This window comes from Canis aureus, chromosome 6 (genome assembly GCF_053574225.1).
Source record: "Canis aureus isolate CA01 chromosome 6, VMU_Caureus_v.1.0, whole genome shotgun sequence".
Lineage (NCBI taxonomy): Eukaryota > Metazoa > Chordata > Mammalia > Carnivora > Canidae > Canis > Canis aureus.
Window position 1 is genome coordinate 40,798,812 of NC_135616.1, and position 22,481 is coordinate 40,821,292.

The window sequence follows — 22,481 nt, forward strand, 5'->3', positions numbered from 1 at the left end:
GATGGGAATGCGTGCCACAATTTTATGTACCAATAAGAAAAAAACTCAATTATAACTGTAAGAAATCACTAGCTATAGCACACAAAGCTGAAGTGTCAAAATATGAAGGCAATGTAAAAGCAATGGAAATGGGCAATCCTTTCCTGTGTTCAGATTAAAACTGAACATGAGCCATCCTCTTTCCTACATCTCAAAAGTCAGTCAATGTGGGAAACTACTTGGTGTAAGTTATTGAAAACCACTTGTATTTACCAAAACTATTCCCCTTATCATTCTGGTTCTATCAGAACTATCCAATTCCCACATTACTGTGTCAGTAGTTCTCACTGAAGTCGAGAGTCAGCCACGGCATGTGTATAAAAATCTGTTGTCTGGGTTACTTTTGGGATATTTCAAAGCACCATTACTTGCTGATTTCATAACAAGAAAACCAATTTTCTTGGAAAATGGAAACAGGGTGAACTTGATTCCAGTTTTCTAAATTAATGACTCTTAGGAAGAACCCAACTGTACCAGACTATAAGTCTATGCTTTATAGCTAACTAGCACTCGTGTCCTCATTAGAACAACTTAAAATACAGTAGAGAGTGTGATTCCTACGAACCCACGGAGCAGAGGCTGCGTCTGCGCCATAGCTTTTACTCATCTATGGTGTTCACTTATTACTACTGCTACACTTATTTCACTGTATTCCTCTAACACCTACCGCAGGTGTGACATTTAGCAGACACCGGCTTAAACTCCCAGATAAGAAGAAAAGGCGCAATTAAACTTTTGTCTTAGAACAAAAGCAACCATCAACACAGCTATAAAGTCACTTTGCTGTCGTTTGCGGAAAGAGGACTGCTCCAGCACAGGACCAAGCTGTTATCCTGTGACCCAATGAGAATGAGACGCCGAACCTTACCAGTGGAGAAGTGCGGCCCTCTGGAATGTGTTTTGGTCAGGGCACTCTGCACCGCTTGCTGGAAGTTTTTTCCAGGAGCTTGGTGCTGCGTGTACATGGAGTATATGGAGCTTGCCGCCACGGTCTGGGGTTTTCGGAAGGGTGGAAGAGCGGTGTCCTTCGAAGGCTGAGGGGTGAATGGCCGCACAGCGGCGGCGGGTGGGCTCTCCTGCTTACCAGCTGGAGACAGAACCTGGCCCTGGCCAGCTGAAGGTGGGCCAGGGGACCCCATGAGCCTCTGCTGCTGCCCCGTTTTCGGTTTGTTTCCCACGGACGCAACAGCTGCTGACAATTGCTGAAGGTTTCCATCTGGCTTTGTATCTGATGCTGACTGATTAGTTTGCCCAAAATAAGGCAAATTGATCTGTTTTGGTTTTGATGGAACAGGAGGTGGTACTTTAGTCACATTTTTATTCGCAGCCTGAAACACACACATGTATAAAGCAGTTGAAACACTGTCCAAATGGGAACACAGCATGTTCTAGAGAACCATATGCTGAACACATGAGCTCTACATTTTCAAGTCATAAAAACCCTGCAGGTCTCTGCACTGAACTACATATAATAAGGAACCTGAGGAATGCAATAGGATTCCCACCTTGAATGCCTCTTTCTTTTCATCCCCTCTCCCATATGGGAGCCTGGAAGGCCCACTTGGAAATTAACTGCCACTTTACACATTCAAAGATGGCCTCAATAGCCCCAAATCACCCTGGCTCGTGAGAACATCATGCCACTGTGCTTAAAACACCTAACTAGGAGCACGCCGCCATCACCCGATGGTCAAAGGCTGGGGTCCCAATAGTTACAAAAGATTTGCCACCAAATCGTTCCTGACATAACCTCCGTTCCAGACTGTGAAGAAACAAGCTGAGTAACACAAATACGATGTGCTTCAACACACTCCTTTTTTTCAGAGAATCACAGAAAATGTGAGCAAGCAGCAAGTAGGCAGCCGTCCTCCAATATAGTGTGAGACCACAAATATGCTCAAGCTGCAGACTTCGTAATGACAGATTTCTGTTGTGTTTTCTAATCTTCCAGATATATTTTGTTTTTTCCTGGTCTCCCTCAACAGAATACTCTCTCTCTCTTCCAAAGAGCACATACAGAATTACCACCGAATGTTACAACAGCCATTCTTAGCACCTGAGCATCCCGCAGGATGTCCTCACTGCTCTGGTTTTTCCTCAGAGCCCCCAAGGGGGACGGGACAGCAGACTGGTCCACCGTGTCAAACATCGAAAAGGGACGGACTTTCTTCTCCTTCTCCCTCAGGGGAACCTCTCCATCATCAGCTGAAGACAGAAAAAGATCACATGGATATTCAAGCTGTTTGTAATAAGACTTGTGTTTCACATGTAAGTTTTTCTTTTTCTCTCTTTATTATCTTTAAAACCCTGCACACAAGACATTCTTCCCTATTTTTTAAATTAAGTTGACTAAAGAACTGCCCAAATGCTACAATGCTAGTACTTTAACTCCCCCACTAAACAAAAGTGTTCTGGAAATAAACACTGTCCCCAGTTTTAACATACCAGGAAACCAACCATCGAAAGGAGAATGTGGGGAGCCCAGGTGGCTCAGTCGGTTAAGTGTCCAACCCTTGGTTTCAGCTCAGGTCATGATCCCGTGGTCGTGAGATTGAGCCCTGAGTCAGGGCTCAGCATGGAGTCAGCTTGAAATTCTCTCTCCCTCCCCCTCTACCCCTCCCACTCATTTTCTTTCTCAAATAAATAATAAATCTTGAAAAAAAAAAAAAAGAGTGCGGAGCACCTCTCAGATGCCAGAACAGAACCCCACCTTGGTCCGGGATACCCCCTGAGCTTGCAGGCACAGGCGTGGAGGCTTGGTTCAAAGAAATGTCTGCACTTGGAGGGCTCCAGTCAGGGCCCAGTGGATGAATTTTAGACCCTAGAATGCAGAAAAGCAACGAAGGTAACCTGGCATTCTAAAGAGATTTCTAATGGTTCCTTTTGCTGCAAGTTTAATCTCTGAAAACAGCTTGAAATTTCAGACTCACAACCATCCCATTAAACTTATTTAGCAAATATTGGATTTTAGATTTCTAATTTAAACTTTAACTATTTAAGATTAATCATGGTAAGCAAAAAATCTGCTTGAACCAACGAGGACACATTGCTTTTCACTGGTACGAATCAGTCCCGTCCCACTCAGAAAACAATTTCCAACTTTGCAGACCAAGGATTCCACGGTGCAGCTTACACACCAGTAATGCACACACAACAAAAAGACAAAAATGTGGACATCGACCAGTCTTTCACAGATTAGTGCACTCTACACGGGTTTTCTCTATGCAGATATGGAAGTGTCAAAGCCATACCTTTGCCCTAAGAGGAGCAAAACAAAAGTAGTTCTTTCTACAGTAAAACCCAGACATGTAGCACTACTGCTTCACACTGGGAATTAGAGCAAAATAACCACAACTGTAAAGTTAGCCATCTTTTGCACGACATTGGTTAGGGAAAAAAGACAATATTGTCTAGAGCTACTATTTCTCCTTGCAGGGGTCTAAATGAGAAGGTCTTTAAAGGATGTTTTCACTCTGCTTTCCCTACGAGCCTCCCTTCATCTACTCCTCCTGTCACGCAACTCTGGCTTGCACCTCCCTGTGCGTCTGAGGTGTGCACAGAATACAGAGGCCCCTAACAAGGAGCCTCTGTTATGGTCACTGTGAGCTTCCAAAAGGTTTACCTTTATTCTGTAAGTGCTAGTAAGCAAATGCTCACACATAAGCAAATAAGAATAGTAAGCACTACCAATCAGCAGAATGCATTCACCACCTCACCTTTTGTGAAGATGACGTCAACCACTACCACATATAGAAGAAGGAATTCAAAACAATCTTCACTGCAGAGATATTATGTTTCATCTCATTTCCCAAACAGAAATGCATTATTTAGGATTAAAAAATGTATCACTGCACAAGCAGAAACCACAAGGAGATTCTCAGGACTTAAACAAGAATAAGGGATAGGAAGACATTCTTTTAAACCCCAACCCAGAGGGAAATGGTGAGAAGCAGCCGTGGAAGGGCCAGAAGTGACCCAATTTACCTTTAGTCTGGGAGGTGGCCCCAGATCGCATGTTGGGCAACGTGTGTACTTTGAGTGGACCGTCCGGAGCCTGCATGGCCAAGGAGCTGTCCGGCAGAGCTGGCTTCACCAGAAGTTCAGGCCTTGAAGGGACACGGGGCATCGTGGATGACTGGATGTAAGGGCCCACCGCGGCCACACGACTGGGCGCTGGCAGCCCTTGCGGGGGCAGATTTCCATCAGATGAAACCTGAGGGAGACACAGAAATCCTTCAGCATCACAAGTCAGAATGCATCAAACTCAGAAGAGGCCTGACACACTTGCTAATTTTTAAAAATCAGCACTTTCAGGGTCTCGCCCTGGAGTGTACAAAACATCCTAGACCAACCATCCGACAGGGAGTGATGGCCCCCTGCTCTGTCCCAAGCAGGAGGCCCTCTTCCCGGAGGGCACCCGGGCACAGCCCCAGAGGCAGTGGCTCACGTGATCTCACTGGGCGGCCAGCGGCCACTCACCGGGAGGCTCTCCTTCTGCTGAAGCGCCGCCTTCTTCTTCCACAGCCGGTCCCGCAGCTCATTAACACGCTTGTCCATGACCGCCACCTCTGAATTGCGCTTATTCAGACACTCCCGCTGTTGCTGCAGCTTGGCGTTCTGCTCCTGATTCAGTTTGTTTCGTAACTGAATAAAATGGAGAGAGGGGGTAGTCAAGGAGCAGGAAAAAAAATTTCTCAGATAATCACATGCTTAACTATTACATAAGTTCTAAAACCGTAGGGTCCCTCCAACCCCTCCACACTTCCATCTCATGGTTTAAAATTAAGTGTCAGCCCGCCAGCTGTGGCTGTTTAGAAGTGCCTCAATTTCCTGTGTGAGATGCTCTGAAGTTTATTCTGGACTCTCTGGGGTTTAGATCCCCCCGCTGGAGGAAAAGAAACCAAAATCCCGCCCTTCCAGCTACTTTCACGGCTGCTGGCAGCAGCACACACCTGCAGCTCCTTGTAGAGCCGGTCGAGCTCAGCCGCGGCGGACCGGCTGTCGTGTCGGCCGTCCATCCTGCCGCTCCTGAGCATCTCCAGCTGTCTCGTCAGCTCCTCCACCTTGGACACGGCCAGAACAAGTTCCCTCTGCTTCTGCTGGAACACGCTATTCATATGCTCGATCTCCTCCACTAGAGTGAGAACCAGAACAGCAACAACGGTTGAAAAGAAAAATAATGGAGCACTCCCAGGCAACCGGGCTTTGCAACAAACTTCCTAACAGAGTACAGACAGTTTTCAGAAGTGTCCTAGAACCAAGCTACTTCTTTTACAAGCAACTGGAATCAACAGACATTTCTCAGTGTCTGTGCCTCTCTCTGAATGTACCTTTAGCAGAATCTGCATTGTGATTATTAAGCTCCAAATTTTAGAAACAATGACATTTATTTAAAACTTGTAATCTCAGTTTTATAGTAGTAGAGGGGGTATTAAATCACTAAAATTTTAATTAAATGGCATTGTAATGGAGGGACCAATTACACGAATAAAAATCCTAGCCTTCATCAATTTTTAGTCAAGCAGTATTTAATTAGAAAGAGGAAAAAAAAAAGCCCTACTAGTATATTTTTTCCAAAGGTAACTGAGAAAACTTGTCTAAAACACCCAGCAATGAAACTCAATTCCCAGGAACCAAAAGTATCAAAACTTCGCAGAACTGTGTTCTGAAAAACCTCGATTTGAACGTTGCATGCGCACAGTGCCATCCTGCCAGCACTCAGCACGGAGGGCTGTGAGCACCGCACTGCCCCCTGCAGTGGGGCCCTGAGCGCTGGCAGGGCCCCTCCGGACCCGTTCCCTAAGGACTCACCAAGGCGGCCATTGCTCAGCCTCTTCTGCTCCACGTGGCCCTTCAGGGCTCGAACTTTCTTTAGCTTAGCCTCCTGCTTCTCGGCCATCTCCTTCAGCTTCTTGAGCTTCTCTTGCTCAGCGACTTCTTGCTGTTGACGCTGATCTTGCTGTTTCAGAAACTTCAAGCGCTGTTCCTGAAGACAGAAGCCATCGTTGGGCACATCCCCGCAAATAGATGGGAGCAGGGCTGTAGAGGCAGGGCTGGGGCACAGCAGATGTCCTGCCCACAGCAGCAAACCTCCTTGGACAGGAGACAAAGACACAGCCTCCTGGCCCCAACCCCACACTCCCTGGAAGACCCATGAGTGAGCATTTCTGTTCGCGGTGGACCTTGGAGAGTAGGCGAACAGGGATCTGGAGCTAGTTCTCATGGACGGAGCTAAATATTGAGGAGCTCACTGTAAAGAAGGCTCTGGAGTCAGATTTGGACTCACAATGTGAGTGAGCTCTGCTTCTTACAAGCTCTGAGACTGGGCAGACTGCTACCCTCACCAAGGACACGTGTCGCCCTGTCTAAAAATGGGGGGATCAACAGCCTCGTGGGGCCACAATGAGGAGCAGATGAACCATGAAGGGTGCGTCTCCTATACAGAACCTCACCCAGCTAGTGTACATCCAGCACACACACTTAGCAAAGAGCTCAAGAGCTACTCAAGCTTCAGAAACCTACAATATAACATTTTGTTTCTAGTACACTGAAGATTTTTTTTTTTTTTTTTCCCCAATGATGTCCTCTTGGCTCCTTCTACTTTGTTCTAAATTTGGGCTTTTTTTTTTTTTCTTTTATTTATTATTTATGATAGTCACAGAGAGAGAGAGAGGCAGAGACATAGGCAGAGGGAGAAGCAGGCTCCAAGCACCGGGAGCCCGACGTGGGATTTGATCCCGGGTCTCCAGGATCGCGCCCTGGGCCAAAGGCAGGCGCCAAACCGTTGCGCCACCCAGGGATCCCCTGAAGAGTTTTTTTTGTTGCTGCTTTTGGATATTTTTTTTATTTTAATTTAATTTTATTTATTTGATAGACAGCATGCACCCAAGAGGTGAAAGAGAGGAAGAGGGAGAGGGAGCAGCCAATTCCCCAATTGGGAAGCCCCAATCTGGGGCTCAATCCCAGGACCCTGAGGTCATGACCTGAGGGGAAGACAAATGCTTCACCGACTGAGCCACTCAGGTGCCCCTCAGTATATTGGTTTTAACTAAAAGTGAGTAACAGAACCACACAATTTACAATCGGGGGTAAACTTCTCAGACTAATATGCCTGAAACATAAATAACATAAAAATAGTTTCAAAATAAGACCCTGAGGTTAAAGATTTATTGTATTAATCAGCCTTTTTATTTGAATCTATGTCCCTGATACCCAGGAAATGGTGCATTGGCATCACATGGGAACCTGTCAGAAATCCACCACCTCAGATCCCAACACATACCTACTGAACCAGAATATGCATTTGTAACACAGTCCCCAGGAGATTCACTCGCATGCATGAGAAGCAATGCTATACCTAATTTTGAAAACGCTGGTGCCTGGCGTCAGAGACGGAAACAGACACACAGGAACCCCAACAAGAGTTACATGGAGGGCCACAGGACGTGTTGCTGAGGACCCTGCACGCTAGATCGCTGAAGGTCTAGCCCAGCTCCAGTGGACTGACAGTCACCATGACAGTGGTCAGCTGCAGTTACCAAGTGTTTAGAGCAGGGATGGCAGGTGAAACCAGCCTGCTCTCTATGTGTGTGAATCAAGTTTTAAGGGATCACAGCCAGCCACCCATAGTTTATGTCTTTGGCTGCTCTTGTGCTACGACCACAACACTGAGAGGCCTGCACAGCCTACAATATTGACCACTAGTCTTTATGGAGGACATGTGGTGACACCTGTTTCAGACCACAGCCTGTGGCTGGCAGGAGAAACAGCAGGGAGACTGGTGTAGACAATAACAGGGAAGCATGTCATATTCTACCTGAGGCCAGGAAGGGGATTAGTCTGTGGGGGCAGGATGGCTCAAATAAAGGCAAGCAGTCTGTGACTGGTGCCACACAGCAGAAGGGGACAGAGTTAGCATTAGTTGACCTTAAAGTCCCTCTTCTGTAGTAATAATTCAGGACAAGGCTAGTCCAGAGCAGTTCTTACTCTCAAAGTCCAAGTATTCTTTATGCCTTTCCTGTTTTCCTAATACACAACATAACGTGGTTAATTTTGATCAGAACCAGAGGTCAAGAGACCTGGATCAACTGGGATGATCTAAAGATTTCTACAAAATGCTGTGGTAAAGAGAAGAAAGCACCACAAAGCAGATAACCTGTGGGGTGATGGTATCAACTTGTATCTTGAAGTCACTGGCTTAACAGGGTAGAACATAAACAGCTTTACACACAGATCAACAGAGAGGCCTGTCCAGGCTTTAAACAAGACCTTACCTTGGTAGCCAGCATTTGTTGCTGGGCCTCAATCTGCTGCTGCTGGCGAGATGCCATTTCCTGAAGCTCGGCCAGAGTCAGATCCATCCTCGGGCTATTAACCTACACGTGAGAACAGAAAGAATCCAGCTGCAAGATGAGCACAGAGGCCTGTGTCAGCTCCATCTGGACCCACCTGGGTCCCTTAGGACACAGTTCATGTTTCTTTCGTAACATTAAAGAGACCACTTTTATATTAATATCCCCACAACAACTAAGTTCAGATGGAAGACATGCTAATGCTCTTTTAAGTTATAAAATGTAAAACTAAACACTCTCAATAGTCAGTGACCAAAATGGAACAATTTAGAACTACCTTGTTCTGGAGTTAACTTATATTAGAAAAACAATATTTGATCACACTAAACATGGTATTGAGGCACTGGCAGATAACCCAGAAATACTGCACCAGCATTAAAAAATTCAAGGTGTGGAGTTGTCCGGAACAAACAAGATGTCCACTACATTCAACATGGTCCTAGAAGTGCTAGCCAGGGCAGCCCCCGTGGCGCAGCGGTTTAGCGCCGCCTGCAGCCCGGGGTGTGATCCTGGAGACCCGGGATCGAGTCCCACATTGGGCTTCCTGCATGGAGCCTGCTTCTCCCTCTGCCTGTCTCTGCCTCTCTCTTTGCTCTCTCTGAATGAATAAATAAATAAATCTTAAAAAAAAAAAAAAAAAAAAAAAAAAAAGGAAGAAGTGCTAGCCAGTGCAGTAGAGCAAGAAAAAGACGTGAGTTGTATCCTATCTGGAAAGGACAGACAACAGTTACCCATAAGGAAAATGGTCTTGAATCCACAGAAGAGATACCAGAACTAAAAAGTTGTTTAGCAAGATTGCAGGATAAACAACCAATATGCAAAAATCTACTGTACTTCTTATATTAACAACCAGAAAAATTTTTTAATTTACTTATTTTTATTTAGACTTTATATATTTAACAGAGAGAGAGAGAAAACAAGCAGTCAGTGCTGCAGCAGGCAGAGAGAGAGGAAGAAGCAGGCTCCCCGCTGAGCAGGGAGCCCAACATGGGACTCCATCCCAGGAACCTGAGATCATGACCCCAGGAGCAGATGCTGAACTGTCTTGTCTGAGCCACTCAGGTGCCCCTAAAATTTTTTTAAATACTATTTACAGTAGCATAAAAACCATGAAGCACTGAGGAATAAATTTAACAAAGGATGTACAGGACCTGCACCCCAGAAACTCAATCCCACAAGACGAGGCCTGAATAAACGGCAGTATGTTGCAGCACTCACAAGTCAAAATGCCCAGTACCGTCAAGATGGCAATTCTTCGCAAACTGATCTACGACTCAACAGAATAAAATCCCAGCAGGTTTTTTTTGGATAAATGGACAAGTGGATGGACATGCACAGGATCTAGAAAAGTCACAACAACCCCAAGAGGAATAAAGTTGGAAAACTCTCACTACTCAACTGCATGACTGAGCTGGCTTCAGGGGCCAACACAGGTAGTACTAACATCAAGACAGAGGATCGGAGAATACACAGACAGACCTGCCTGGATACAAGGCAACAAACACTGCTTGGTCAACTGGATATCCATACATCCACAGACAAAACTTTCATTCTCACACCACAACCACATGTTCACCCAAAATGAATAAAATGAAATGTAAAGTAACACTACAAAACTTCTAAATTGAGCAATTATACTTTACCAAAATTAAGAACAAGTCACAGACTAGGAAAAATATTTGCAAATCATATACCGAATAAAGGACTTGGATCCAGAATATGGAAGAATTCTCGAGCCCAATACTAAGAAAGCAAACAAACCAACAAAGAAAAATATGAAAAGATTTCAACAAAGACTTCACCAAAAAACATACACAAATGGCAAATAAGCTCATGGAAAGACACCAATATCATGGGCCATTAGAGAAATACACACTAAAGCCTCAATATACTACTCAATATACATGCCTATTAGCCAAAATTGAAAAGACTGACCATACCAAATGTTGGCAAGGATGTGGAAAGACTGGAACTCTGATAAGAATGTAATATAAAACAATCACTTTGCAAAACAGTTTGGCAGCCTTATTTTTTTTTTTAAGATTTTATTTATTTATTCATGAGAGACACAGAGAGAGAGGCAGAGACACAGGTAGAGGAAGAAGCAGACTCTCCACCAGGAGCCCAAAGCGGGACTCAAACCCCAGACCCCAGGATCAGGACCTACGCCAAAGGCAGATGCTCAACCACTGAGCCATCCAGGCAGCCCTGGCAGCCTCTTAAAAAATGAACACACACTTACCATGTGAGCCAGCACTATTTACTCAAAAGAAATAAAAGAATATGCCCATATAAAGATTTGTACCCAAATATTGATTACAACTTGATACAGAGTGACCAAAAACTAGAAGCACCTCAATGTCCTTCAAGAGAGAAATGGAAGAACAAGCTGTGCCATATCCAGACAATGAAATGTCTCTTAGCAATAAACAGGAACCAACTACTGATACACACGACGAAATGGACAAAAATAAGGATACTGAGAAAATTCAGACAAAAGGATTATATATGGCATGACTCCATTTAGGTAAGATTCGAGAAAAATAAAAGTAATTTGTAGTGACAGAAAGTGGACCCCCCAGAGGGTCTGTGAGGATGAGGAGAGAGAGGCATGAAGGGAAGGGTTACAGAAGGACACAAGGAAACTCAGAGGGTGATGGATGTTCTCACTATCCTGATTACGGTGATGGTTTTACAGGTGTATATGTATGTAAAAACATATATGTATGTATCAAGTTGTATACTCAAAACATGTGTGGTTTATTATAGGCCAATTATACTTCAATGAAACCCAGTGAGGGAGAAAGATATATTGTGTCAAGATGCACTCAAATGCTGGTAATGGCTAAGAAGAGTTTTTGGTCATCCTTATACGAGTTTTTCATCCCTGTAAGGTAACAGTAAGATCTCAGAAGAGGAAAAAGGAGAATTTGGGGAAAGGCAGAGCAGGAGCAAATGGCCTGGATTCTCCCATAAATTTACTCTAGGTTGGGGAAAGATGAGGTAGCTAATCCCTAACAGTATTAAAAATTCTGAGCTCTGGAAACAAAATGTCTACAAGGTACCCCCCTAAAGATACTTGATACAATTCATATGCAATACCAAGAGCATTAACATGTAACTTTTCATTTTACTAAAGCCATTATAGCAAAAAATAAAATCATACACATGCAAAAATTTCTCCCTTAAACTTGCCCACTATTTGTTTTGTTCTGAATTTGCTGTGTGCCCAGCATCTAACTGCTCTCAATAGTCAGCTATGTAAAGATCATTAAAATTAATCCTTTCTATGAAATAAATTTAAAACAACCCTTTAAAAAGCAGGCCATCCGGGGCCCCTTGGGAGCTCAGTCAGTGAAGCATTTGCCTTCTGCTCAGGTCATGATCTCAGGGCCCTGGGATGGAGCCCCATGTCGGGCTCACTGGTCAACTGGGAGTCTGCTTCTCCCTCTGTCCCTCACCCCTGCTTGTGCATTCTCTTTCTCTCTCTGTCTCCACCTCTCAAATAAATAAATAAATCTTTAAAAAAAAACAAAAAGCTAAGATCCTTCATAAGGCAGTGAGTTAACAAAGTAGCATTGAAGCAGCAATGAGCCAAAGGGAAATGTTACAAGAGTAGCAGGCTCTCAGCATTCATGCATATCACTTACCCCGTTCTCCTTCCTTCGATGTTCACCAGGGACTTTCACGCCATTTCTCTTTACACTTGGATCCTGAGACCGTGATCCACTCACTAAGCACAAAATTCAAAAACAGTGCATTAACACCAGAGTTGGCAGACACTGCAAGTACTGGCTCATCTCTGAGCTCCGCGATTATTGCTCCTGGGTATCTTAAGTAGAAATATACCGTAAACCAAGTATTTTCTCATAGCAATGGAGAAAGTCTCATAATTCTGCCTGTTTTGGAAAACCGTACTTGGAATGGTGAATAGTCAGGACCAGAAAATTATCACGTGCTGGCTGCTCCCACGAGAGTCACACAAGCCTGACACCAGAGGAGGGAAAACCGACAACAGGAGTGTACTTCTGATGGGTCATGCGTACCAACTGTTCACAGGCTCCTGGGACTCTATTTAGCTACTTAGTACTAAAGTCAAGAACTTCCACTGGAAGGAACAAGTGAAAATTAAGTCAATCCATCCTTGTGCTCATTAATCATGCTTCTAACTCACACAGAATAGTAGTAACTAAAGACAGAACAAGAGGGGCTCTGCATATTTGGTTTACTGAGGGCATTTTATGGTAATTCACAAGTAGTACAAAGCACGTCCCCATTTATTTCAGTGAAAAATTTCTATTTTCTTAGCTTAGAAAAGTACTAACTGGAAAACACTATATTCTTTTTTGGCTAAAAAGAATTTTTCAAGTCAAAACATATAGCTCTCTCAGTATCACGTGCTGTATCATAAACAGAAAATAATCTTAATTTAAACTGATACATTTTTAGAAATTAACAGTGTCAAAACATTTTTAAATGTATGAAACTAAACTTCTCCTTGTAGTTCCCAGAGATCAGAAAACGCATTATCTCCCAAGAAGTTTTGAATCAAAATTTCTTCTGAATTAAATGTCTATGATACCTACTTAACAGACTCCCACGCCAATAAATAAAGGTCTGTCCTCAGCACCAGGTATGACACATACACCTAACTCGAAAGCATTTGCTTTATTTTTAAAATACTGTTCCATCCTCTGACAACACAGCTTGGGTAATCTGTCACAATATTTCTACAAGAAAAAAAAAATCCACCATTTAAGAATTTACCATTTAATTGCCTTCTTTGCTGCCTAAGAGAGAGGACTCAGCCAGTGGGAGCATGTTCAGGACATAATTAGAAACAGCTCCCATCCTTGCTCGGGCCCAGGCCCTGGCTAAGGAGACAAGAGTGTGGCAGCCCTGTCCTCACCCACAGTCCAGAAGTCTGCGCAGAAAGGCCCACTTGTGGAGCCAGCGAATTGCTGCCATATCCCAGTTCAAACACCGTGTGGCACTGGTGTTTGCCAAGATGGAAACAGCTCCTTCATCTTCAGCCTCTATTTCTCACCTTACAGACACACTGAGACAGCACTACTGAGAGGCTCTTTAATAATTTACCCACTATGTATATACCAGATACGCGAACTGTTAGGTGAACAGGTAAAATTCCTTCTTCCAAGAGGATGTGTGCAGTAACAGAAACAAAAAGACAAAATTGGCGAATGCAGATGCCAATTTAAAACTACAAGGGCAGCAGCTGAGGAAAGAAATAAGTGCTTATATAAAGCAAAATCACAGACACCAGTGCTGCTGAAAAGCACGTGGCCGGACTGGCTGAGAGGACTCAGCTGCACTCCTGGCCCCATCCTGGGCACATCAGACAGGTTAGGTCACCCGAGTGCTAGCACTTTTCACCCGCAGAGTGGAGGAGTCCACACTAAGTCACTCTAGGGCCCCCCTACACACACGCCACATTTAATAATCTCTAATTGCTGGGCACCATATGCATGTGTAGTAAAATTGAGATGTTAGAATACATGATAATTAACATCTGTGACCTACATTCCTGCTCCCGAGAATAGGAGCCTGAGGTCACAAATCCTCAACCTCCCATTTTAAAAGTTCTCTCATTTTTAGAAATACCTAGTAATCCTGCTTAACAAGTGACTTCCCCTGGAACAGAGCTTCCCCACCATTCTGACTAGAAACGAGGCCACCAGGGTCCCCGAGATGACTGCACCCTCGGGGTCTGGCTCCTTTCAGTCCACCATTCCTCTTCCTCTTCTCCCTCTGTTCTACATCTACACAGAGCACCTGACTCCCATCCAAAGCCAGCCTCTCAGCCTCTAATTCTGGCTCGCTTCGTGGCCAAATGGAGCCCTCATCACCTAGAAGTCTCCCTCTGGAATCTTAGATTCAGATATCTCCCTTTTGAACCCTAACTTCCTCTCACTACACCTGCTCCCAAGCCTGAGACTGTGGTCTCTGTCCCTGCCAACTATCTCCCCACAACCCTCTCCTCCTCCCCTCCTCACAAGCTCATATGCTGTCCTGCCCACGGCCTCCTCTCCCCGTCCATGGACCCTTCTCTGAATCAGGCTAGCAAAACCCCAAGACTGGGTCAATCCAACCATCTTACAACCGTCCGGGATGCCAAGCCCAGCTGGAGGGAATGCCCCATGGTCTCACCTGCTCCCTAGCATCCTGACACCCTTACCAGAGGCTCACTTGTTCCCCACAATAGCTCACACTGGCCTCTACACCCTCCCACCTCAGAGAAAACAATCAGACAAGAAGCTCGTCCACCTGATTCCACAAAGCACACACGCCCACCATCATCCCCAGGCAGTTCTCTCTCCCTCTGCTTACAGATGAGGGCTCCGGGGCTGAGGGCACACCTTCTCAGGCACACATTCCCTCTCCCACATTTCAGCCTTCTGCTCTAGAGACTCATTCCCACCTGCTTCTCTCGCCTCTTCAAACAAAACAAATCAAAGAAAACCACATCCTTTCCTCCCCAACAATCAGGTACTCAGAAGCTGGTCTGTCCTCAGGCTTCCACTTCCCTTTCTGTCCTGCACCCCTCACGTTACGTGGCTCCTGACCACCCCCAGCTCCTCCAACATGGGAGTCAAAGTCCACAGCTCTGTTAAGATTCACATAATGCTACCCACCCGTGTCCCTGCCAGGGGGCCGTTCATGACGAAGGAAGAAACGGACTTCATTCCTCTGACTTCCAAACCTCTGCAGAACATCAAACATCCGCTCATTATCAGCAACTGGACGTTCTAAAGGAAACAAACAGAAATACATGATTTGCAGGTACAAGAAGCATTTACTATCCATCCTTAATGCAAATTATGCCTGTAGGAAATACTAAGCATCTTACATGATGTTTTCTCACTAAAAGAGCCCTTGAAATTGGTATATATATAAAACAGAATGCTACTCAGCCAACAGAAAGAATGAAATCTTGCCATTTGCAATGATGTAGATGGAACTAGAGGGTGTTATGTGAAGCAAAATAAAATAAGTCAAAGATAATTATGTTATTTCACTCATATGTGGAATTGAAGCAAAACAGAGGGTCATATGGGAAAGAAAGGAAAAAAGAAAACAAGATGAGATCAGAGAGGGAGACAAACCATGAGAGACTCTTAATCACAGGAAACAAACTGAGGGTTGCTGGAGAGGAGTGGGGTGGGGGAACAGGGTCACTGGGTGATGGGCATAAAGGAGGGCACATGATGTGATGAGCACCGGGTGTTATATAAGACTGATCAATCACTGACCTCTACCTCTGAAACTAGTAACACATTATATTTTAATTAAATTTAAATAAAATTTCAAAAAGAAAAAAAAAAAGAAAGAAAGCATCACAAGTTTTCCACACACACAGCCAGTGTAGAGTCAATGGGCATTGGAAAGGAGAATGCATCTGGGCCGGATACCAGGAGCATGGGAGTGTAACTCAGTGCTCCCGACAGGCCACAGGCTTGCCATTGAACTCAGGGAGTTTCAGAAGTCGCTGTAAACTATTAGGATGGACTCTGATGTCCCTTCCAACTCAAACATTCTAGGGTTCTTTAAATATAAATGAAAAATTAAAAATAACTTTCTAGATAAATAGCCCAGGGGTGCCTGGGTGGCTCAGTCGGTTGAGCAGACTCTTGATGTCAGCTCAGGATCATGAGTTCAAGCCCTCACATGGGGCTTACTTGGTGCAAAATCGGCTCAGGATTCTCTCTCCCTTAGCCCTTCCCCCGGCTCATGCACATGTGCTCTCTAAATAAATAAAATCTTTACATATAGTTTAGCTTTACTATCTATTAGACTATTTTTAAATTATAATTCTATAAACCATGTTAAAAAAAAAATCCAAAGAAAAGGCTATTTACTACACTGAAAATATACTTGGCCCTTGAATAACATCGGCGTGATCCACCCAGGTCCACATATATAGGAGGTTTTTTTGATAAACACAGTCCTGAAATATATTTTCTTTTCCTTAAAAAAAATTTTTTTTTTAGATTCATTTCTTTTAAAAAGAGAGAGTGAGAGCGAGTGAGCAGGGATAGGCAGACAGAGAATCTCTAGTAGACCCCACTGAGCACAGAGCCTAATGCGGGGCATGATCTCTTGACCCTGAAATCACAACCTGAGCTGACATCAAGAGTTGGATGCCTAACTGACGGGCCATCCAGGTACCCTATGATTTTCTTAATAGCACTTTTTTCTCTCCAGCAAACTCAATTAAAGAACACAGTAAATAATACATAACACACAAAATATGTTAATCAACTGCTGACATGCTCAGCAAGGATTCTAGCCAACACCAGGCTGTAAGTGGTGAAGTTTGGGGGGGGAGGTGAGTCAAAAGTCCCATGTGGATTTGACTACATGAGGGGTTGGTGCCCTGAGCCCCAACATTGTTCAAAGGTCACCTGTATTTATTCAGCCTTCTTTCAGTGAAATTGTTAGTTGTCAAACTTCTCTAGAGACAAAAAGAAGGACACAGAATACTCTAAGAGATGGGCACTTCCAGAGAAACCATGTGTCTTAAGCTCCCCTCAAAATATCTTCAACCTTGGGGATGCCTGGGTGGCTCAGCAGTTTAGTGCCTGCCTTCAGCCCAGGGCATGGTCCCGGAGTCCCAGGATCAAGTCCCACATCAGGCTCCCTGAAGGGAGCCAGCTTCTCCCTCTGCCTGTGTCTCTGCCTCTCTCTCTCTCTCTCTCTGTGTGTGTCTCTCATGAATGAATAAATAAAATCTTTAAAAAATATATATATATCTTCAACCTCAAGGATCTGGATATAAAAACCAAACCTACTGTTCAAGGATACAACTGCTAAAATCAGAGATACTCCAGTGCTGTATGTGTAAGTTCTAATAGAATGCAGAAAGAGCCTAAGATAGGCAGTGCACCTGCCCATAATCAGAGCCACTATGCCAGCCCCTGCCATCACCAATAGGACAGAGACTAGAGCAGCCACGGTTGTGGACTGGCCATGAACTCAATCTGCTCAGCCACAACAAAGTACAGTTCTGCTTCCAGTCACAGCACAGTAACAGGTGTTATAGTAACAGAGGCAGCCCTCCTCTTCCCTAAACCAGAGAAATGCTAAGACCCCCAAAAGGAAATATCTCTAGCAGGTAAGCACCCCCCAAAAGAAGTCTGAGTGGACCTTCCACCTCCTGACCAAACATGCATGGGGTTGTGCAAGCACACAAACTCCTTTAAAAATCTGAGGTGATGCCACACGTTCCAGGAGCGCAGAGGAGAAAGGCCAGGATGCAGCTACACGCACTGCAACACCCCTCACAGGCCCTGCAAGTCCCCTACAAACCCTGCCTGCTCCGAAGGCAGTGTAAGGGTTACAGAGATTTTCAGTTATAAAGCTAGGAACGATGGAGACAGGATTTTGATGCCCAAGACCTTGCTCCTAATCAGAGCATCATACAAACCAACCTCAAAAATCAATTATGGGACACCTGGGTGGCTCAGTGGTTGGGTGTCTGCCTTCGGTTCAGGGCATGATCCTGGAGACCTGGGATCGGGTCCCACCTCAGGCTCCCTGCATGGAGCCTGCTTCTCCCCCTGCCTGTGTCTCTGCCTCTCTCTCTCTCTCTGTGTGTGTGTGTGTGTGTCTCTCATGATTAAATAAATAAAATCTTTTTTAAAAAATCAATTATGAATTCACCACAATCAATCAAAATCCCAATAGGACTTTCCATGGAACCTTCAAGGTCATTCTAAAATTTATCTGTAAAAGAAAAAATACAAGGATAGCTCAGGTATTTTTTGAAAAAGCAGAATGATGAAATAAAACCACTTGTCTTACAAACACTTAACCTATCATCAAACTCTAGTAATCAGAACCATTTGGTTCTGCCATAAAGAAGAAGACAAAAGTAACAGACTAAAGCTTATAGAAGCACAATTTCACACAAGATCTAACGTGGCATACAGGGATGTTTCATGTTAGTAAGAAACCACTGTTAGGGATCCCTGGGTGGCGCAGCGCTTTGGCGCCTGCCTTTGGCCCAGGGCGCGATCCTAGAGACCCGGGATCGAATCCCACGTCGGGCTCCTGGTGCATGGAGCCTGCTTCTCCCTCTGCCTATATCTCTGCCTCTCTCTCTCTCTCTGTGACTATCATAAATAAATAAAAATTAAAAAAAATTAAAAAAAAAAAAAAAAAAGAAACCACTGTTAGTGACGGACCTCAGACAATTCACTATCCATTTGGGGACAATTCACTATCCATTCGGGAAACAACTATTGCTCCCTAACTCACCCGAGTCACAAAATTAATGGGGGAGAGAAGGAAAATTCTTTCAAACTTACAGCATTACATAACAGGAGAGTAGGTTTACAGCCTTGCAGCAAGGAAAGGATCCTTGTAAATCACACAAACAGGCCTGGGATCCAGAATAGTTGTTTTTGTTTTTAAATGCCTACAAATCAAGAGGCAAACACCAAGGGAAACATGAACAAAGACTACAGAGAAACAGATTTTTTAAAAATGGAAACTCAAGGGAGGCTGCTGGCTCAGTCGGAGGAGTATGAGACTCTTAAGCTCAGGTCGGGAGTCCCAGCCCCATTGTGGGTGTGGAGCTTCCTTAAAATGTAAACAAAACAAAACAAAAAACTTGTTTTAAGATTATTTATTTAAGACAGAGCAAGTGCACATGCATGAACAAAGGGAAGGGCAAAGGGAGAAGCAGACTCCACAATGAGCAGGGAGCCTGACAAGGGACTTGATCCCAGGACCCCAAGATTGTGACCTGGGCCGAAGGCACATGCTCAACCCACTGAGCCATCCAGGCGTCTCCTCACCCAAAAAAAAAAAAAAAAAAAAAATTTTTAATTAATAAAAATGGATACCCCAATGGACAATAAACAAATGAAAAAATGGGCAACCTTAGCAAAAATTAAAATATTATTGTATCAAGTGTTGACGTTAGATTCTTTCAGAAATAACTAGTAGGGGTGTGAGCAGACAGCCTTTGTGGAGGGCAATCTGGCACCATAAATTTTAAAGTGTTTGAACCTTTAAGCTATTTCATTTCGTGGTGTCTACTCCAGAGAAACAGCTGCATGGATCAAGAAGCTCCTAAAAGGACCTTTGCTGCAGCATGTATAAAAACAAGGAGTGTCAGGGCACCTGGGTGGTTCAGTCAGTTGTTTCTGACTCTGGGTTTCAGCTCAGGTCATAATCTTGGGGTCATGAGATCGAGCCCCACAGTTGTCCCTACACTTAGTGCAGAATCTGCTTTAGATTCTCTCCCTCCTGCTCTGCTCCCCCTGTTTTAAAACAACAAAATGTTTTAAAAATAAAATTAAAAACAAGAAAAAAAAATTAAAAACAAGAGTAGAATTAATGTAGGCATAAAAGTGGTTAGATCAATTACACTTTATGCATACTATGGAAAATTATGTGACTATTAAAAATAATGATATCAGGGCAGCCTGGGTGACTCAGTGGTTTGGCGCTGCCTTCAGCCCAGGGCCTGATCCTGGAGACCCGGGTTCGGGTCCCGTGTTGGATTCCCTGCGTGGAGCCTGCTTCTCTCTCTGCCTGTGTCTCTGCCTTTCTCTCTCTGGGTCTCTCATGAATAAATAAATAAAATATTTTTTAAAAATTTTTAAAAATAATGATATCAGGGGCTTCGGTTAAGTGTCCGATTCTTGGTTTCAGCTCAGGTCATGATCTCAGGTGCATGTGTTTGGGGCTACGTGGATTCAAAAGGCAATAAATGAATAAACACACAAAACCAGAGGATTCAATCAGGGTGGCATCATGGCCACTGTAACAGAATGCTCTAGGAAAGTCTCTCCTGGAGGAGGTAACATTCCAGCTTAAGTCCAGGCGGCAAAACCTGGAGAGCAACATAGGCAGTGGGAAGAGCTAGTGCCAAGAGTCCAAAGGTGGGAAGGAGCTTTGTTTACTTAGGAACATCAGAAAAGCTGCAGACGAGGAGAATGGTACCCGATGACAACACAGACTTCACAATCCAAGATCAGAAGTCTGGATTTGATTCTAAGTAGAAAAGAAAGGCACAGAGAAGTGGAAGGTCAGACTATCACATTTTCATTTGAAAAGGATCATGTGGGTTTCTTTATGTGAATAGTCTAATCTAGCTCTTTTGTGAAGGGAAAAGAAGTAAACAATTCAGGGAGAGAGCACAAGACCTTCTAGAACACCCAACGGTAAGAAAGTCAGCCAAAGAGGAACAAGAGGCCTAGGCCTGGGAGGCAGGGAGCACTCAGCTGTGGGCAGGTATTACGAATGGTGTGGACCTAATTAACACAGTGTGCAACCATGCTGGAACGTTTGGCACCCCCAGAAGAGGAAAAGAAGCAGTGGGAGGTCACCCAGGCTGTAAAGGAACAAGGCAGAAATTATGGAAAATTACTCACACATCTACAAACTCCTAAAAGGCCAGAAAAAGACCAGGCTGTCCCATTTTAGAGCTCCAAAGGACTATAGTGAGGGATTGATTTCAAAGCTTAAAATAATGCCTATGATTTCAGCACTGCCATTTGCCACCATGGTAACTCGACACTGAATAGCTTTCCCTGAAAACCTACAAAAACTTGGAGAGGGCAAAGCAATCAGGATGCCTCAAATGTCTAATTCAGTCAAGCTGCAGCGTACAGAAAGTACTACTTCTTGAGCATTTTACGGGTATGCCCCAGAAGCTTCCACTGGTGTGCCACCTGCCTGTCTTTTGACCTTTCACACTGCGGGGTCCTCACTGTACTGTAGGAAAGGACAAGAGCAGAGAGGCTCCCTCTGTCACAGTGAAGCTATGCCCTGAGGACAAGCGCACTGCACGCTGTCACGTCCAAACGTCAGCAGTAATAAGCAGCAGCCTAAGAGCCCAGGTCCCATACCGGAGCCACACCACACTTCAGCTAGATGGCACTCGCTCTCGCCGGGCTCTTTGCACAGATCCACCACATCTCTGCACATCGTCTCAGGGGTCACTGGAACCTCGGTGAAGTGCTGCTCGCTGTCACTGAGGTACACGGTGAGAAACATCTGCCAACAGAGAGAGACAGCAGCTGTCAGTGTCCACACTGGCAGGTTTCATTCTTTACCCACCTGGGATTGTGTTTTACCCTACATTCACTCAACTCAGGGAATACCTCCTCCACGCAAGTCAACGTGTATCAGGATAAAATACAAACAATCTGGAAGAAATCCCACTGTGGCCATCTATCCCATGAAAATAATTCTTCTAACAAAAAGAGAATGCAAAGGCTTTGGAACATCCACTCTGTGGACCAGCACATATTCTATAACGATGATTAATGGGCCACCAACACAGGAAAAAGCTGGGATTCTTAAGGCCATAAAACAGCAGAATGAGCAGAATTTGCAGGGCCCTCAGGACTACATAGGCCTGCCCACAGCCACGCACCTCCCCCTCCAGCTCGGACTTCCTCACCCACCCCACCCCCAAGGAGGGGGCAGAAAGCTGCATTACGCTCTTCTGTGCAAAAAGGCAGCACCTGGTTAGGGACAGTGACAGACACAGGTAAGCCCGTCAGGCCCAGTGCCACAGGTGTGCAGTCGGGTGAGAGGAGGAGCCATGCAGGGGAAGACACACCCCCAGGTAAGGACACTCAGCACCAGGCACCTTCCAGCTCGTCTTTCACCCCAACCACATTTTCTTAAGGTCATCGAGTCCTCCTTTCTTACAGCCAATGCTTGCTACTCACGTGAGCACATGCCATATAGAAAGTCACCCGGAACATGAGAACACATTGGAGTAACCCAGAAAAATTAACACTGTGGGTACTGTTGAAATGGTAAATTAACATGAAAAACTGTACAGCTTCCCAGGGTGAGCTGAGAAGTTTTCAAGCTAATTATACCCGGTTCTTCTCATCCTGACAAACCGTATTAATAAAGACATTCAGTTCCGGGCCTCAAACAGACAGGAAGGCAGCACTTTAAAACCACACAGAAATCCTAAAGCCTTGACAAAAATCACTTGGAAAAAAATAACAAAGATTCACTAAGCTCACAGAATCCCCTCTGCTGCTGCTCTGACAAAACACACAGCACATTTAACAGCAGAGCTACATCATTTACACT

General features: G+C 44.6%; 1 protein-coding gene across 6 annotated transcripts in view; it reads right to left on the minus strand.

The window, feature by feature from the left end:
- Positions 1-22,481, minus strand: part of TP53BP2 (tumor protein p53 binding protein 2) — a 56,042-nt gene that overhangs the window by 12,038 nt on the left and 21,523 nt on the right. The window contains exons 1-13 of one of the 6 annotated variants that reach the window (XM_077901243.1): positions 21,272-21,410; positions 18,719-18,828; positions 18,072-18,134; positions 15,044-15,157; positions 12,041-12,123; positions 8,313-8,414; positions 5,851-6,025; positions 4,992-5,173; positions 4,519-4,683; positions 4,024-4,252; positions 2,723-2,860; positions 2,096-2,244; positions 908-1,367 (exon numbers count right to left, since the gene is read on the minus strand). In XM_077901243.1, the coding sequence (XP_077757369.1) occupies positions 908-1,367; positions 2,096-2,244; positions 2,723-2,860; positions 4,024-4,252; positions 4,519-4,683; positions 4,992-5,173; positions 5,851-6,025; positions 8,313-8,414; positions 12,041-12,123; positions 15,044-15,157; positions 18,072-18,105 (1,831 nt within the window). In that variant the 5' untranslated portion in view covers positions 18,106-18,134; positions 18,719-18,828; positions 21,272-21,410. Of the gene's footprint in view, positions 1-907; positions 1,368-2,095; positions 2,245-2,722; positions 2,861-4,023; positions 4,253-4,518; positions 4,684-4,991; positions 5,174-5,850; positions 6,026-8,312; positions 8,415-12,040; positions 12,124-15,043; positions 15,158-18,071; positions 18,135-18,718; positions 18,829-21,271; positions 21,420-22,481 lie in introns of those variants that run through there. The other 5 variants (XM_077901244.1, XM_077901241.1, XM_077901246.1 and 2 more) reach the window with 5 other exon arrangements.